The sequence below is a fragment of the Onychomys torridus genome, chromosome 17 (genome assembly GCF_903995425.1).
Source record: "Onychomys torridus chromosome 17, mOncTor1.1, whole genome shotgun sequence".
NCBI lineage: Eukaryota > Metazoa > Chordata > Mammalia > Rodentia > Cricetidae > Onychomys > Onychomys torridus.
In genome coordinates, this window is record NC_050459.1 from 10,138,497 (window position 1) to 10,155,292 (window position 16,796).

The 16,796-nt window shown below is 49.3% G+C and overlaps 2 protein-coding genes across 4 annotated transcripts in view; one reads left to right on the forward strand and one right to left on the reverse strand.

Moving 5' to 3' along the window:
- Positions 1-1,310: 1,310 nt before the first annotated feature.
- On the forward strand, positions 1,311-10,452 carry Proz (protein Z, vitamin K dependent plasma glycoprotein). Its single transcript, XM_036209286.1, has 8 exons — positions 1,311-1,392; positions 3,247-3,410; positions 4,689-4,713; positions 5,340-5,453; positions 6,885-7,016; positions 7,375-7,460; positions 9,080-9,197; positions 9,962-10,452. Exons 1-8 carry the CDS (start codon positions 1,311-1,313, stop codon positions 10,450-10,452), a joined length of 1,212 nt encoding a protein of 403 aa, XP_036065179.1.
- A 3,754-nt stretch (positions 10,453-14,206) lies between these two features.
- Positions 14,207-16,796, reverse strand: part of Pcid2 (PCI domain containing 2) — a 30,506-nt gene continuing 27,916 nt past the window's right edge. For all 3 annotated transcript variants that reach the window (XM_036166960.1, XM_036166962.1, XM_036166963.1), the window contains 4 exons: positions 16,462-16,535; positions 16,211-16,336; positions 15,043-15,166; positions 14,207-14,758 (listed from right to left, as the gene is read on the reverse strand). In XM_036166960.1, coding sequence (XP_036022853.1) covers positions 14,669-14,758; positions 15,043-15,166; positions 16,211-16,336; positions 16,462-16,535 — 414 coding nt within the window. In that variant the 3' untranslated portion in view covers positions 14,207-14,668. The remainder of the gene's footprint in view (positions 14,759-15,042; positions 15,167-16,210; positions 16,337-16,461; positions 16,536-16,796) is intronic.

The following is a 16,796-nucleotide window of genomic DNA, read 5'->3' on the forward strand; positions in this document are numbered from 1 at the left end:
TTGGGGAAAATCAACAAAAACAGCCCTTGATTTCCTAGAACCATAATGACCAAGATTGAGGTTGGGGGCCTGAGAGCAGAGCTCAGCTCCGCAGCCACAGCTGGGTCAGTGTTGTGGACATTGGAGAACACCATTCCGTGGCCCATTGGCCCTACATGCATGTCAGGAGTGGAAGACCATGATTTCACCCACCTCCATGGATGGACTTTGTGTCTGTCCTTAAGAACAAGAACTCCCTGGTCTCCAACAACCCCAGGACAAGGTCAGCACCCACATAGGTTCTGTACCAACAGAAAGACAAGCACAAGAGTCTGTGTGGGTGTGGGGTCAGCTCATGGGGAACCTGAGTGGACACTGGAAAGTGAATTTGCTCACAAGCACATCGTGTTAGACCTCATTCACCACTACAAACATTAAAAGAATCACCAATAATTTCAAAGCAAACAGAAAAGCCAGCACCCAGATCCTGAGTGTCAGGGGTCAAGAATGTGAACCCCAGATTTAGTAAGGCATCTCCCCTTGTGGCTCTGGCAATCAGAACTCAGACTTCCTGTGGTACTGGTAATGTGGGTGCAGGCTCCCTGGGGTGTGATGGGGACCCAGAGTGTGGATTCCCAGAGCAGATGATGATGGTTTCTAGACTGAGCACAGAAAAGAACAGTCTCCTTACTCGGCTCTGTTCCTGATCCAGAAACAAGACCTAGCAAATGGCAAGAGAAAAGACTTCCTTCCAGATGGAGGCTTTCACAGGGGCCATGCCCCTCCCAGAGTTGAGGAATGTGAGCCCCAGATGTCTTTGGTCATGGTTGTTTTTTTTTTTTTTTTTTTTTTTTTTTCTATCCTGGATGGATTGGAGAAGCTGATTCTGGGGTAGACACACTGTCTACCAGCCTTCAGATCTCTGCTTACCTGCCCATCTTCGTCTGGCACTGTCTCATTCCCCCCTGTCAATTCTCTGTGCCCCTCCTTTGCCCCTACACATTTCTTGTGGTGACGTCCTTCCCACTCACTGCTAGGTCTGGACCCAGGATGGTGCCTTGCAGGGAAAGAAGGCCACCTGCACAGAGGCGCCTCCACTGTCCCCTCCAAGTCTACCTTTTCCTCCCACCCTGGCTGACAGTAAATGCTGGAAGGGAACATAAACGAGGGTGCGTCTCCTACACAAGCCATTAACATCTAGGTCCACAGGTCACTTAATCTAGCCCACTGTGTATTCTAAGGCACATGTTGACCACTGTGCCTCCCGGGGCCCTGGACTTTGCCTGTCTGCAGACTTTGCCCTGCCTGGGCCAGCCGGGCTCTGGGTCAGCATGGCTGGCTGCACCTTGCTGTTCCGGGGCCTCCTCCTCGCCTTCACCCTTACCCTTGTCCTGCACCAGGTGGAGCTTTCAGGTAAGCACTTGCTGTTTCTTTCTTTAAAAAACATTTTCTGTGTGTGTGTGTGTGTGTGTGTGTGTGTGTGTGTGTGTGTGTGTTCTATATATTTCACATAATACAATTCTGTGGTATTTGTCCTTTCTTTCAAATATAAAAACATTTTATGTACAACTACAGGAGAAATAATACACAGATATCTTGAACATAAAATAAAAACATTTTCTTAAAGCTGGGACCTCATTCTATAGCCCAGGCTAGTCTGGAACTCACTAGTTCAGGCTAGTTTCAGCTCTTGGCAATCCTCCTGCCTCAGTCTCCTGAGTGCTAGGAGTACAGGAATGGACCACCAGACCTAGCCATCTCTTCCTGGTACAGCCCGAATGGTTCTATAGATGGTACTGTCTCTAGAGGTCCTAAAGGACAAGCCACGTTCTCACTCTCCCTCCTGAAGGTCGGTATGGATCTCATTGCCATGTGGTAGAGCTGTTGAAAGGGACAAGAACTTGTCAGGCCAAGGACAGCCTAAGTCGTGCAGGACAAGACCTGGCTGGGCACCCCTTAGCCAAAGCTAGCTTGCAGCCTGTCCATCTAGATGTCAGGGTTCTTGTTCTGGGCCAAAGGACTGCATGGGGACACGTAGCCTGAGCCTTGATCCATGTTGCTCTTTCTATCCTGGAGTTATCCAAACCTCCATCCCAGCTTCCAGGAGTCTCTTCTGTGCCCTCTTTCTGTCCACGTCCTCCTTTCCCCCACCCTGAGTGCAGCCCACGGCTCCTCAGCTCAGCTGTGATTCCAGGCCACTTGCCTCTGCTCTCTCTGCCTCCTTCACTCCCTCCATCCACACCTGACATTCCTCATCACTAGTCACTTGATGTGTAACAGTTTGCTCAATGCCAACTCCCTGTGAGGGTGGAGCCCACACGGACAAGTCCTGTACGCTGGCTCTCAGCACTGGCCCGAGCCCCTGAGCACGACCAAAGTTCTCAGAAAAATCACTGTTGTCGGGTTGAGCTGCTGAGCCTTTGTGATCCACACGTGCCACAACTTTAGCCAAATGGGGCTTCTTGGTACCTTGCATACTGGTGTGGGGGAAAGACAGCTTGCATTAGACAGGTGCTGTGAGCTGAGTGCTCCTGGTGAGCAGGGCTATGTCTCTAAGCCTGTGGTAGCATCACTGTCCCTGGCTAGGGTGGATGCAGGCATCTTGGCACATTAGCACACAACTGTGGTGCATCTCTGAGGAAACCATCCTTTCCCCTGACCACTGCCCAAAGTATCCAAGGTGGCAGCATGGATAGGCGATGCTCAGAGCCCAACACTATCCTGTGAATGGGCAGGAAGGAGAACTCTGTAGATCTGAGCTCTGTCTGAGGGAGCTCACCTGAGCCCACACTCATGTAAAATGCTCCAGAGCTGGCTGTCTCCGTCTGCCTGCTCAGGACTCTTTCCCACCATGGAGAAACCACTCAAGCCTTACATTCCTTTATTCGATGTTCACATACAGACACTCTCCACTCTCCATGGGTCTGTCCACAGGTGTTGCATTTTTGCAACACTGAGATTGGAAAATACCAGCGTAGATCATGTTGAAGCTGTCCCATATCATGCTTTCTGCGTGGACACCCACCTACTGCAGCTAACTGTGCACAGCCTCTCTGAGCCAGTGTGTCGGCCTAACCCATAAGGGCCATCCGCCCACTCAACACAAAGAAAATACATGGGTAGCATAGGAATGACCAGCTAGCTGGCCCTGAAGAGGAGCGCACACCAGGCCCTGCTGAACACTAGGGAATAGCATGCTCCAGCTGAGGCACCCTGAGGGAGAGGGCTCCCTGCTCACACTGCTACACCCCCACTCCCCACCGGCAGTGTTTCTTCCAGCCCCGGAGGCAAACAAAGTCCTGGTGAGATGGAGACGCGCTGGTTCTTATCTCCTGGAGGAAATCTTCAAGGGCAACTTGGAAAAGGAATGTTATGAGGAAATCTGCAACTACGAGGAAGCAAGAGAAGTGTTTGAAGATGATGTCGTGACTGTACGTGAGCCCCGCGAGCCCCCACAAGCCCCCGCGAGCCCCCGCGAGCCCCCTCGAGGCACGCGTGCTTTCTAACTGTTCAGGCCCAGCTGTCTCAGGGAACAGGTTTAATTGGCCCATTTCCTTGGGGTGGGGCTGGTGTGAGCCTGACTTCACAGATGAGAAGCCAGACTTAGAGGTGGGAGGCAAACGGGCCTAGCAGCAGGTGGGGGCCACACTCCAGACTCCTTCTGCTTGGGCTACCTCACTGGGGAGACCTGCCCACCACAACACAACCAAATCACCAAACTCCACTGTTGGCACGTGTTGGGAGAATTTTAGAAAGACAAAACTCTTCCCTTACACACACACACACACACACAGAAAATTTTCCATGGTCCATGGTCTAGATTAGGTGAATCCTTTTCTCACACATGCACAGACACAAACAGTCAGGTAAGCATTTGGCGTTTTTTAATTACTCATAAGATTATCAGATGACAGAAAGAGGGAGCCAAAACCAAAGGAACGGTAACTATTTTCATGTAAGTACCTCAGAATATAGTTGTAAAACATTTAATAACAATCTCCCAGGCTGGGGTGTGGCGCGGTGGTGGAGAGCTGGTCTAGTTCTAGTTCAGTCTCTAGCATTACAATAGTCTTACATGTTAATGTAGCAATATTTAAAACTGGTTGTGGATAAAACAGTGGCTTCTTATCCCTAGAGTATTCAAATGTTTTTAATTATAGTTTCCTAAAGATTCATATAGTATAGAGGATCCTTCTGAAACAGCCTGTCTGTCATTTAATGGAAGTAGCCCACCCTAAATTTCAATTTGCTGATTTCCTGAGGGGGAAGAGCGATCATGGTGTCATCCACACATCATTAGGAGTACGGTTTGGGGACACACCACAAGTCTGAATAGCTCATTTGGATGTCCCACTCCAGCCTTCCCCATGAACCTTTAAAATTATAACTGCTTACTTTTTTTTAAAAAAAGATAGAGATTTCAGACAATTGCCAGGCATTTCTGTAGAGTGAAGTAGAAAGCAGCCAGGAAGGAGGTGCTGTAGCTTTGTGTCCTCACACACAACATCCTCCCTCTCCTTGAGACACGGTAAATAACCTGGTAATATTCCGCTCCTGTTCAATGAAAACAGGCTGTTAAATCACACAGAAAAATTCCATATCCTCCAGATGAGTGAGTAAAACCCATGTTTTCTTACCCCTGAGTCCATCCATGGTAGACTGAATACAGAAAGACCCCATGATAATGTTCTTACCTTTTGCTTTGGCAGGAAAGATTCTGGAAACAGTACGGTGGTAAGTGCTTTCTCAGCTCTCTGGCCTGGGTTGAGACTCAGGACAGTCTCCACTGGGGCCATAGATTCACATTCTACACCTGTGGCTCCTGGGACTTGCTGTCTGCCCGGGGAAGGGCATTGGTCCCCAGGCTCCCACTGGCAAGACCACAGTGAGGCCTCTGGTTTCACTGTGTTGATGTCTGTGAGTTCCTAGGCAGCTGAGGTTCAGAAAACAGACAAGAGTCCTTCTTCACCTCATAGCTCATCCTATTTCTGGGAAGGGGCATGCTGTCGGCCAGGAGATGGATCAGATTTGAGAACTGCAGCTGTAACCCAGATGTTTGTCTTGGGATCTACTCTATAGGCTCTCCTCATGAAGAGCGTGGGGTGGGTGTCAACAGAAAGAGATGTGAAAGTGAATGAAGAACACAGGGTGGGTGAAAGCAAGGACGCACTTTGAAATGAGTAGAAGATCTTGGGGTGCGTGACAATAATGGTGAGAGATTGGGGGTTGGGGACACATGACACCTAACGGGACAGGAAGCCCCTGGAACTTGGTCTCCTCTTCCCCAGTGGAGCCAGCTTAGGATGGTCCTGACTCCAGGGGTCCGCAGTGCACTCTCAGAGGCCCTTCTGCTTCCGTAGGTGGCTCTCCATGCACCTCCCAGCCCTGCCTCAACAACGGGCTTTGCAAGGACTACATCCGCAACTACAGCTGTGTGTGCTCCGCTGGCTATGAGGGCAGGAACTGCGCAATGGGTGAGGCTCCGCCCACTCTCAACCCAGGATGGGGCTTGCTGGGACAGGGCAGCTTACTCAGGCAGGAAAGGGTGCCCTGGGAACCTTGATACACTCATCTCGGTGGACTCCTTGGTTCCCCTATTCCATTCCACCATGGACATCATGCCACAGGTGATGGCAGCATTCTGTGACCCACTGTCCAGCCCTAGCCCTCTTGAAACTGTCATCGCACAGGGTCCCCTTTCCCAACCATCCCCCCAATCCACAATCCGCAAGTTGGAAGGGGTTGCACACAGGTGTGTCTGACTGAGTACCCCAGTCAGGGGTACTCTAGAGAGAGAAAAAGCAAAGCAAAGCTTCATAAGTAAATAGCCCCCCACCCCCTTCTAAGCTGTAGGGTTTGAATGTAGAGTCTCACATGGGCAGGCACACTCTCCCACTGAGTTACACCTCCAGTCCTTTTTACTTTCTATTTTTGATCAGGGTCTCAATATATGGGATAGGCTGCTCTTCCAGGTTTGAGTCCCAGCACCCACATGGCAGCTCACAACCTTCGATAACTCCAGTCCCAGGAAGAACTAACACCGGCTCTGGCCTCTGTGGGTACTGCCCCATATGGTACACAGACACATATAGGCAAAACACCCCTCTCCATAAAACATAAAAATAAGGGAACTTGCTATATAGTCCAGGCAGGCCTTGAACTAATGATCCTCCCCTCTCAGACTTCAGAGTAGCTGTGATAGACACCTGTACCACAAGGTCTGACTAAGAAAAGTCCTTAAACACCCATGCAAATGACCTCATTGGGGCAAAGGGAATGAATTCCTGATAATTGTCAACTACAGAAAAAAATGCATGTCCCTCTTCCTGGGACTGTAGCTCAGAAGCAGCCCTCTGGGAGAAAAGGTTCTTCAGCCCAGATCTTTGCTCCCAACTCCAGATTCCTGCACCACCATCTCCCTGGCAGGGCATTATGGGTGTCTCACCTCAGCTGCTCCGCTGCTTACACTGGGCTCTGAGCCCCCTCTTGGTCCCATTTCTGCTCTTTGAAGGAACAATCCAAAGACTGAAGCCTTTGCAGTGGAAAAGGAAACAGCTAGGAACATAGATGCCATACCAGTCAGATGTCCAGGACTGGGTGACTCCTCCTGAGGCCGAACATAGGGGCCATCTCACTGTGTCTCCATGGACGTACCTGGGACACTTGAGTGTGGGAAGCTTTATATGAAAACTGGCAAGGTGGGAATAATGAGGACTGTGGGTGTAGCTCCATGCTTCTATTATTATTATTATTATTATTATTATTATTATTATTATTATTATTTTGTACATGTAACATACAAGCAACACTGGGACAGGCGAGCCAGACCCATGCCAAGTAGACAAGAACACTGACCATTCCACATCCATCGGCAAGGCTGGTTTTAGCTTTCTCTTCCTTTTCAGCTAAAAACGAATGTCACCTCGAGAGGACCAACGGGTGCCAGCACTTCTGCCATCCAGGGCAGTCATCCTACATGTGCAGCTGTGCAAATGGCTACAAGCTGGGAACGGACCGCAAATCATGCAGTCCAAGTGGTGAGTTCCTACAGAGGCAGGCCATCTCACCCTCCACAGCCCCTTCATCCTCATCTCGGTTACAGGGTGTAGTGCCGTGGTTAGTGGGATGGAATTGCTGACTCGGGGTTCTGGCCTCCACATTAGAGCAACCAGAGTGCCGGAAGTGCTTTGTGTCAGGAAGCCCATGACTCTATTATCCAAACTGCTCCCTAAATAAGCCTGGGAGCAGGCAGTTCAGCTTTGCCTGCTCCCCATGGCCACCAATGACCTCGAGTCTACCAGCATTCAGATGAGACTTCCGGCTAGCACCACGGTAGATCCCACGTCCACTCGGAAAACACTGATTTTCTTCTCATGTTGCCAACCACAAATGAAGACAAATGTGCCTGTGGGGCTCTGACTTCCAAACACATCAGGACACTGGAAAAAGACGGCCAGGATCCACCTAGCTTCCCGTGGCAGGTAACAGCGTCCGCTAACAACTTCTGTTCTGTTACAAACTCCATCTGTCATTTCCCCTTTCGGGCCCCAAACGGGCGATGACTGAGGGAATTGGGAACAAACTCTTTCCTGAGCTTTGTGAAATTTCTCCACCCACATTAGCATGTCAACTGGTGTTGTCATTATGCATGTCTTGTTTAGGCAACTGTATTGCTGAGATTTTATGGATGAAGCTTCCCTGTTGTGTCTAGAACACTATCTCACAACAGGCATCCTGGTCTGGTTTATTTTGTTTTATTTTTTTCTACCTCTTTCCTGAAATTCCCCTGAACCTTAGGTATAGGGGCTGCATTGAAAATATATCGATTATGTCTGGGGACCCCACAGCCATTGATTCTCTGTATTTTGACAAATTGTGGACTTCTGTAACAGTCTCCATCTGCTGCAAAAGGAAGCTAGAACTAACACTTATCAGGCCGTGCATGACCCCAGCTAGGCCTGGGAGTGTGAACATGGTCTGGGTGGATAAGGTTTCAGGCTCCTCTCTGTCTTAATCTGCTGCATCTAATCTGATGTGAATCCCACAACCCACACCCTGTAACCATCATCTACATAAAACAGACTTTTTCTCTGCTTATTTCTCTGGGTTTCTGGAATAGTAATTGCTGCTCCATTGTCCTGCCTGCACCTAACAGTTCTGAGTCAGCTCCATCATCTTCCCTGCACCTAACAGTTTTGAGTCAGCTCTATCATCCTGCCCATACCTAACAGTTCTGAGTCAGCTCCATCATCCTGTCCATACCTAACAGTTCTGAGTCAGCTTGGTTGATCTTTCTCCTCAGTATGGAACATAAGCCATGTGTTATTTTTCTGCCTGGTGACTATTAATGGATTGCAGAACTATAATTGATTAGCTACAGAAAGCTTTGTGCTTTATAAATATACTTCAGTGATGCTCTGGAACATGGTTAAGATACCTGGACACAGCTTAATCCAATTACACCTTGATTTAGGCTTTGCTGGGGAAGGCCAGCGCAGTGTTCTAGGTTGGTTCTCTGACTTCCCCTACAGAGACAAGACCCTACTGTGCTCTACCAAATGCTTGGCCACATTTTCAACTGGTTGGTATAGCACACTATTGCAGCCTTCATGGGTCCCAGAACTGTCCCCTCTAACACTTTAGAGTAAGCTTCCCTGGTCTTAAGTAGCTTATCTTCACACGCTCATTACGACCCCTGAAAACCAGGAGAGCCTGCAGCTCCCCAGTCGTCCCCTTTAAGATCGTCCGACAACTGTAACCACTGTGCCTCCTGGTGTTCTTGCCACTCTGTGGGCTCTGCCTGAGTCACCCTTCCTGAACTGCCATGCAAGCTTAGGAGTCACGAAAGCGCTGGCCCCTGAAAGATCATGGTCCTTGGTGACCAGCCTTTCAATTCTGTCTGCTTTCCTTGTTCCAGGGGGAGGGAAACCTGACAGCCGTCACTCTTCCTTGGCTGAGGCGTCAGAGAGCTGGTGGCTGTGGAAGAAACAGTGGAGTGTGGACACTGACTGTCCCTGGTGCCCCTGACAGCCTTTAGACTCAGCTTTACTGTTCTCTAATCTTACACTGGCTGCTAACAGCGATTTTCTGTTTTTTCAAGGTCAGATTAACAAATTCCAAAGGAAAGGACTTCTGTGGTGGTGTTTTAATCCAGGAGGACTTCGTGTTGACCACAGCAAAGTGTTCATTACTACACAACAACATTAGTGTCAAAGCAAGTGAGTATTTCTTTCATGAATATTATCTCATTATAAATAAAACGAATAATCCAACAGGAATAACATGGAAATTTTTCAAATAGAAATTTTGTTTCTAAAGCAAGACATGAAATAGCTTCAGTAATACCGAGGCAGCTGTAAAATTACATGCAGATACAAACCAAGACGTTTCTAGTAGAATGTGGACACAGCGAGCCAATGCTAAGTAGCATCCAGCACAGGACAAATTGCAGCAGTAGAGCAACCACCTGGACAAGGAGGGCTGGCTGAGAGCCAGAGGAGCTGGGTTCAAATCCCTCCTCCCTATGATAGGGGCTGCAACCCTGTCTCATCTCAGAACATATCTGTATCTCATTTTCCATCTCTAAAGCCTGGACAACATTTCTCCCCTCTGGGAAGTTCCCATCGTCAGCTGTGGATGTGCTCAGCAGCAAATGTGAGCATGTCTCACTCCTTATCCTTAAATACCTGTGTGAACAAAACGTGGCTGGGACTCACCGCGAAAGAACTGACCGCGTCCTGAGTGGCCATGTTCATTTCACCGCTTCCTGTTTTCTAACCAACCCCCATGCTGTCCTGTGTTCCAGAATAAAAAATTGGCTGTTTTAGAGGACAGTGTGAAGAGGCCAGGGATATGAGTTGACCCGGCCCATGCTGTGATCTGCATTCGAGTCACAGAAAAACACTGCCTCTCCCCCATCAGGGTTACACTGAGAAATCAGTTCCTGGAGATTGTCTAAGTGGTTGGTTGCTCATGATTTCAGATGCTGGCCAGAGAATTGGGATCAAGAGCGCTCATGTGCACATGCGCTATGATGAGGAGTCAGGGGAGAATGACCTCTCACTGCTGGAACTAGAGAAACCCTTGCATTGTCCCAGCTCAGGGCTCCCTGTCTGTATCCCAGAGAGGGACTTTGCCGAGCATGTCCTCATCCCTGGAACAGAGGGTCGCCTCAGTGGCTGGATGCTCAATGGCACAGACCTGGATACCACACCGATGATGATGCCGGTCACACAGGTGGATGGGGAGGAATGTGGACAGACCCTGAACGTGACTGTCACAACAAGAACAAGCTGTGAGAAGGGCAGCGTGGTGACGGGGCCTTGGGTGGAGGGCAGTGTGGTGACCCGAGAACACAAGGGGACCTGGTTCCTCACAGGGATCCTGGGTTTGCCACCACCAGGGCAGTCACATGTGTTCCTCCTCACCACAGTCCCAAGATACTCGATGTGGTTTAAACAGATCATGAAGTAACTGAAATCCAACAACATGGCTAAGAGGTGGTCAGATTCTGTCAGTTACCATTGGAAGGCGATGTCTCTTTCCCTGAAACTTTAAACTTTCCTTTATTCTTAAGAATTCCATACACACACACAATGAAATACAGCTACATCGACACCCCATTTCCCTTCTGCTGCTCACCTTATCTTCCCCTCAACATGGTCCTCTCTCACGTCTTTTTCTGATAACCCAGTAAGTCCCATTAGTGTTACCTCCCATGCACAAGCGTTACGCTGGGAGTCAGGGGGGAACATCTCACCGCTAGAGCTCAAGAAGCTAGCTCCGGGTTGGGGATTTAGCTCGTGGTAGAGCGCTTGCCTAGCAAGTGCAAGGCCCTGGGTTCGATCCTCAGCTCCACATACAAAAAAAAAAAAAAGAAGAAGCTAGCTCCAGCTACCTCTGTGTGTGTGGTATGGGGCAGTGCCCTCCCCCAGCAGCTGTCAACTAACTGCCAATAGTGCCTCATATAAGGAGTGAGGCATGGAGCATGTCCCCACCCACACCACCTAGGCCAGAATCTCATCTGGCCTGACTTGGTGCAGTCCTGAGCAAATCACCACAGCTGCTCTGAGTCTGGAAGTGAAATCATCATGTATGTCCAGAAGACAGCGTCTCATGGCACTCCCCACCACTTTTCAGCTCCTATGTTCTTCCTGCTTCTCTTCTACAAAGTTCCCTGGGCCTTGAAGGGTGCATGGGGATGGGGAGAGCTCATTAGGATACCCCATTCAGGACTGAATGCTCAATCCCCTTTTCTCAGCCACTGGGACCAATTATGCATCTTTGCATTAATCGCTGCCTATTATAAAAAGAAGCTTCTCTGGCCAAGCTGGAGAACAGTCCAGATCTATAGGTGTAAAAACAAATACTTTGAAGACATTTTTTGTTTGTTTGGTTTGGTTTCTCCAGACAGGGTTTCTCTGTGTAGTTTTGTGCCTTTCCTGGAACTCACTTTGTAGACCAGGCTGACCTCGAACTCACAGAGATCTGCCTGCCTCTGCCTCCTGAGTGCTGGGATTAAAGGCGTGTGCCACCACTGCCCAGCAGAAGACGATTTTTTTTTTCTTTTTTCAGAGCTGAGGACTGAACCCAGGGCCTTGTGCTTGCTAGGCAAGCACTCTACCACTGAGCTAAATCCCCAACCCCCAGAAGATGATTTTTAACATGGCTGTTCAGAAAAGCAACAATAGCAACTTCTACCCTAGGGCCTGTGACCGCCCCAGTCAGGAACTTTTGGCCAAGATTATAGTTCCAAGCATGAAATCCCTCCTGTGGAACAGGCCTCAAACTCAACCAGAAAGCAGTTAACTACTCCACAGTAGCCATGCCAAGATTGCACCGGTGGGCATATCTTGGCTGGCACGTCAGTGTTGTGGCCTGGGGTCCAGCACTGGGTTGAGACCACTGATGCCTTGGCTCCGCTGCCACTGGCATAGCACCACCCAGCACCATGAAAGCTAGCTGCCAGGGAGAGTCTCCTGGGTAATTTTTACCTAACCAGAGGCCTTAAGGGGGGGGGAAATGGACATGTTAAATAAAATCAGCGTCAGTCATAAACCAGCTGAATAACTGAGTGGGAGGGGCTGTGAATGCATGTGGTTATGTCATACATGGTCTGACACACACTGGAACAGACATCTCTGGGACAGAGGCATCTCAGAATTACCAGTGAGACAACAAAGGCAGCCTAATTCTGACTGTGCATGGCTCACTGTTGGGAGAGGGAAACAGGTTTAGTATTGGAAGACAACCGTGGGCCTCCTGATAAGGCTGTGCTTAGATACTCTAGGTGAAAAAAGCCCCTCAGCAGGTTCCAGAAGTGCCGGAGCCTCTCAGCTTGGTATGTGTTCAGTGAGGCTGTGCCTTGGTACCCTCATCTCTGAGAGGAGTGTGGCTGTGATGACGTGACCCTGCTTTTAGTCCCAGGACTTGAGAGTTCGAGATAGGAAGGTCCCAAGTGTGGAGACAGCCTAGGCTGCAGAGTAAGACCTTGTCTCAAAATATAAACTAGAGGCCAGACTAGTGTACCCCTAGGCAAGAACTGGGTGTGAGCATTTGATGTTGATGTAAACCAGCCACAGTAACATATAAGTCTGTGTGCCCAGAAACCACGACTCCACACACAGGACTTGAGACAGCACACAAAGGTGCTACACAGAGGTCATTTCTTTAACTGCCGGGTTCAGCTATTTATCACTTTAAACTACCTGTGTTTGACTTGGGATGTCACTGTTTAATAAACTACTTGGAGATACTTGAAAATTTTATTCTGTTGCTACTAAACTCAAAAGACTGGAATCCAGGATGCTCATAGGAACGTCAATGTTTGAGTCATTGCAAGGATAACACTTTATCAGAAGTTGGGGGTGCTTAAGCACCCTGCTGAATAGCAGGGTCAGCTGTGCAGGATAGCTCTGCATGAGTGAGGGCAGTGCCAGACATGTACACAAAGGAGACAGGAAGGCAAGCTCAGCCCTGGTGGAGCTCACCAGCTCTGCCAGCCAGGGGCCATGTCCATTGCCAGACAGTGTCTATGCACACCAGGCTGCTGGGTGGACATGACCAGGGCATACAGCCCACGGGACATACTGTTCCCGCAGCCAGTGTGTGGCTTAGATGGTGTCCTCAGCTGGAAAGTGGTATAGCTCACAACACAAGGCCACACAAGGGACCACTTCCTTTGCCCCCATCCTAGAACCCCGCTTCATCTGCCACAAGAGAACCCAAGCTGTCCACCCACATCCCAGTGAGCCGTGTGTCCAAGCCCACACCTATCACAGGAGTGAGCCACCTTCTAGCCCCCCAGGACCATACTCGCCATCACATGGAGCAGAGGCCAAACCCACCAAATGCTGACCAGGCTTCAGATCTGGGCAATCTCGGGGTGCTGGGTGGTTTTGCCGCTGCAGGAGGATGCTGATCAAGTCCTGTTCTCTGTGCCCCCATGGAGGACACAGAAGTTCTACCACAGCTCAAATGCACAAGGACAGCTTCTGAACATGACAACTGAAATAGCTAGCTTCTCCTCCTGAGTGTACTTCTCACTGACAAGGGGAATGTAAGCCTCCCATGGACACACACCTTCGATCCCAAGCCCTTGGAGGAGATGCAGAGGGGAGAAGAGCATCATGCTCTACCAGCATGGTCTACACAGAGCTCCAGCCAGGCTATGTCTAAGGACCCCACCTCAATAAACAAATAAACGACAAAACAACAAGCATGTAAACAGCACCACCACCACGGAGGAAATGCACACTCCAAGAAGCAGGGACATTTCCAGTGCTGGGGAGAAAGTTCTGCTGAGGCCAGAGGAAGGGTCTCTACAAGTGGTTAAGTTAGATGCAGCTGCAGAGTGGGGGTCGAGAGCACAGTGGCCGCAGGAAAAGGAAACAGGCAGAGGCCGGCCAGCCAACTGCAGCTCAGCAGAGGCCATTTCCAGAGCCCGACTGCCAGGCCTTGGTCCTAGGCCCGCAGCCTTCACAACAGTCAAGAAATAAGCCAGAGCTGAAAAACTTACATCACACTAAATTCCGCTTTTTAAAAAAAGATGTATTTATTTATGTGTGTCTGGGTGCCTGAGTGAATTTACATGCACACATGTACAGGAGCCCACAGAGGTCAGAAGAGGACATTGGATCCCCTAGAACTGGAGTTCTAGGAGGTTGTGAGCTGCCATGCGGGTGCTGGGAACCAAACCCAGGTCCTCTGATAGGGCAGTAATTGTTCTTAACCGCTGAACCATCCCTCCAGGCCCCAAATTCCACTTTTTAAAAAGAAACGTCAAGTTAACCAAGCACTTTGAGCTGACAAATTGCTCAGATTTTGCATATGAAAATAGACATATCATGTAACATACAATAAACAATGTGTTTGTATAAATTGAATTACTTTAAAAAAAAAAAAAGATAAAGCTACAAAATATTACAAAGACAGCCCCCATGAACAACAAATAAACTGAAGCACAGCTGCCTGCTTCCTGGTAGTTCACAAGCAGCAGCTGGCAGCAGGGGTGTTTGTCCATCTAGAAAAGGATTCCAGGCCTTGGCAAAGCTGGCCTGAGTTAGGACCATGGAGAGCATGGGTAGACACTCATGTTGGTGACTGCCTCAGTCGTCCTGGGGAAGCACCAAAGGCTTGGGCTACAGTGGACAGCTGTAGCAGGACTGCACCCCATCTGCAGCCCTGGCCGTCAGCACACCGTGGACAGTGGAGGGAAAGGGTTTTGCTTGCTGACAACCAGTTTCTGATGCTGATGGGAGATGTAGCCTTTGATGTGACCCTGAAACAGAGAAAAACAGATCAGCGTACACAAAATATGCCAGGTGACACAATGATGATGGAAACTCTTCCCTGGGGACAGTGGCTTAACAAGCACATGACAGAGAATAGGAAAATAGAGGTTCCACCTCTCTCTCATCACGGACCCATGTGAGGCCCCTTGAACACCATTTCCCAGGAAAACAACTGGTTCTATGAGAAAATGCCCTCACAAAGACAAGAGGTCTTCTGGTAACATTAGCCCCGCACTAGAGGACTTCTGAGAGCAGGCAAAGACTCACACACCATGTATATCAAGTTGGCCAGAATGCACTGCACTTCATCTATGTCCACGTCTTCCACATGCATGAATTTCAAGGCGACCAGAAAGGCATCTAGAGACAGCTGATGAGTTTTGAGTAACAAATACCTACAGAGGAAGAGAAATCACCGTAGTTATCAACAGGACTCAGAACTTCAAGACCAACAAGAGGAGCCCTGAGCAGGATAGGGAGAAATGACATCATTTAGTGACCAATGCTTCCACATATTTTAAGGTCCCACAGATTAGATACATCCAAAAACACACCCCACAAACTATTAAATGCAATAGTATCTAAGCTTTCTACTGTAAACAGCCCTGTACTAGTAGGATTTTTTAGATATTTAGTATTTCATTAAATTTTCAATGCATACTTTGTCACAGGTCAACAACTTTGAGATACCCTGTGATTTCAGGTCCTCCTTAGTATTCCTGACAGACTGCCATCAGCTGGATACAAGGTCTCTATGCATCTGAGAGCCAGTGTCCAGCTCACACCCAGGAAAAGGAACCATCACATTTAATTCCCTGACATACACAGTGGTGGGGAGGGTAATCCAGCTGCTGTGCTAGAAAAGGAAAGAGGACATCCGCTCCACAGCAGGGACAGGCAGGAGGGAAGGAAAGAGGACATCCGCTCCAGAGCAGGGACAGGCAGGAGGGAAGGAAAGAGGACATCCGTTCCAGAGCAGGGACAGGCAGGAGGTATCTGGTACCCCAAGCTAATGTTGAATCGGCTGCCAAGCTATGTCACCCTACAGGCCTTCAGAGTCAGCCTCTGCCCGATGAGGGGCAGGTTGTTGTCCCCCAGCTGCAACAGGCTGCATCATCTGCCCCAAGGGTTTCTTCTGGCAGACACCCCACTTCCGTGTGTGTGTGTGTGTGTGTGTGTGCGCGCGCGCATCTGTGTGCACACATGCGCACACTTGTGAGAATGCAGGCGTGTGTACAGGTCAGAGAACCACCTCAGCTGTCAGTCCTTGCCTTCCACCTTGCTGATCCAGGGTCTCCTCATCACTACTGTTTCACACCTCATCTACCAGGCCAGTTGGTCTGCAAGCTTCCAGCTTTCACAGGATTCTGGGGTTTCAACTCTAGCGCACATGCTACAGAACAGCACCTCGTCCACTGAGTGTCTCCCCGGGAACTCACACTTTCTTGAAGAGGTTCCTGTAAGTGATGATCTTCAGCTTCTCCAGGATGAGGAAGATGCCACAGCGGATGAAGAAAGTCTCGTGCTTGGCCAGCGCCTCATTGAGCAGCAGCAGATTGCCCTCACTGAGCAAGGAGAAACACCACACGGAGCCACAGCAAAACCCCAGCAAAAGAGGGCAACATGGTTTTAGTATATGAGTGCCGTCTCCATTAGCCACCTTCCTAAAACGTGCAGAGGATGGGCCTACCTGACTGCTTTGGTCACTTCTGAAAACTGCATGAGGTGGTATTTCCTCAGGAGCTCAATGGTCGGCATGTGGCCCTAAGACAGAAAGTTAGCTTTCCGTAACAGAAACACTTTCACACTGAAGAAATATGTAGAGGAGTAGGTCTGTGTGCCACATGTATGCAGGTGCCCAAGGGCAGAAGAGGACATCTGACCCCCAGAGTGGGAGTTAGAGGCAGTTATGAGCTACCTGGCATGGATGCTGGGACTGAACTCAAGTTCTCTGTAAGAGCAGCGAGCATTCTTAAGCACTGAGCCATCTCTCCAGTCCAAGCTCTGATCAGTAAGATTCTTATC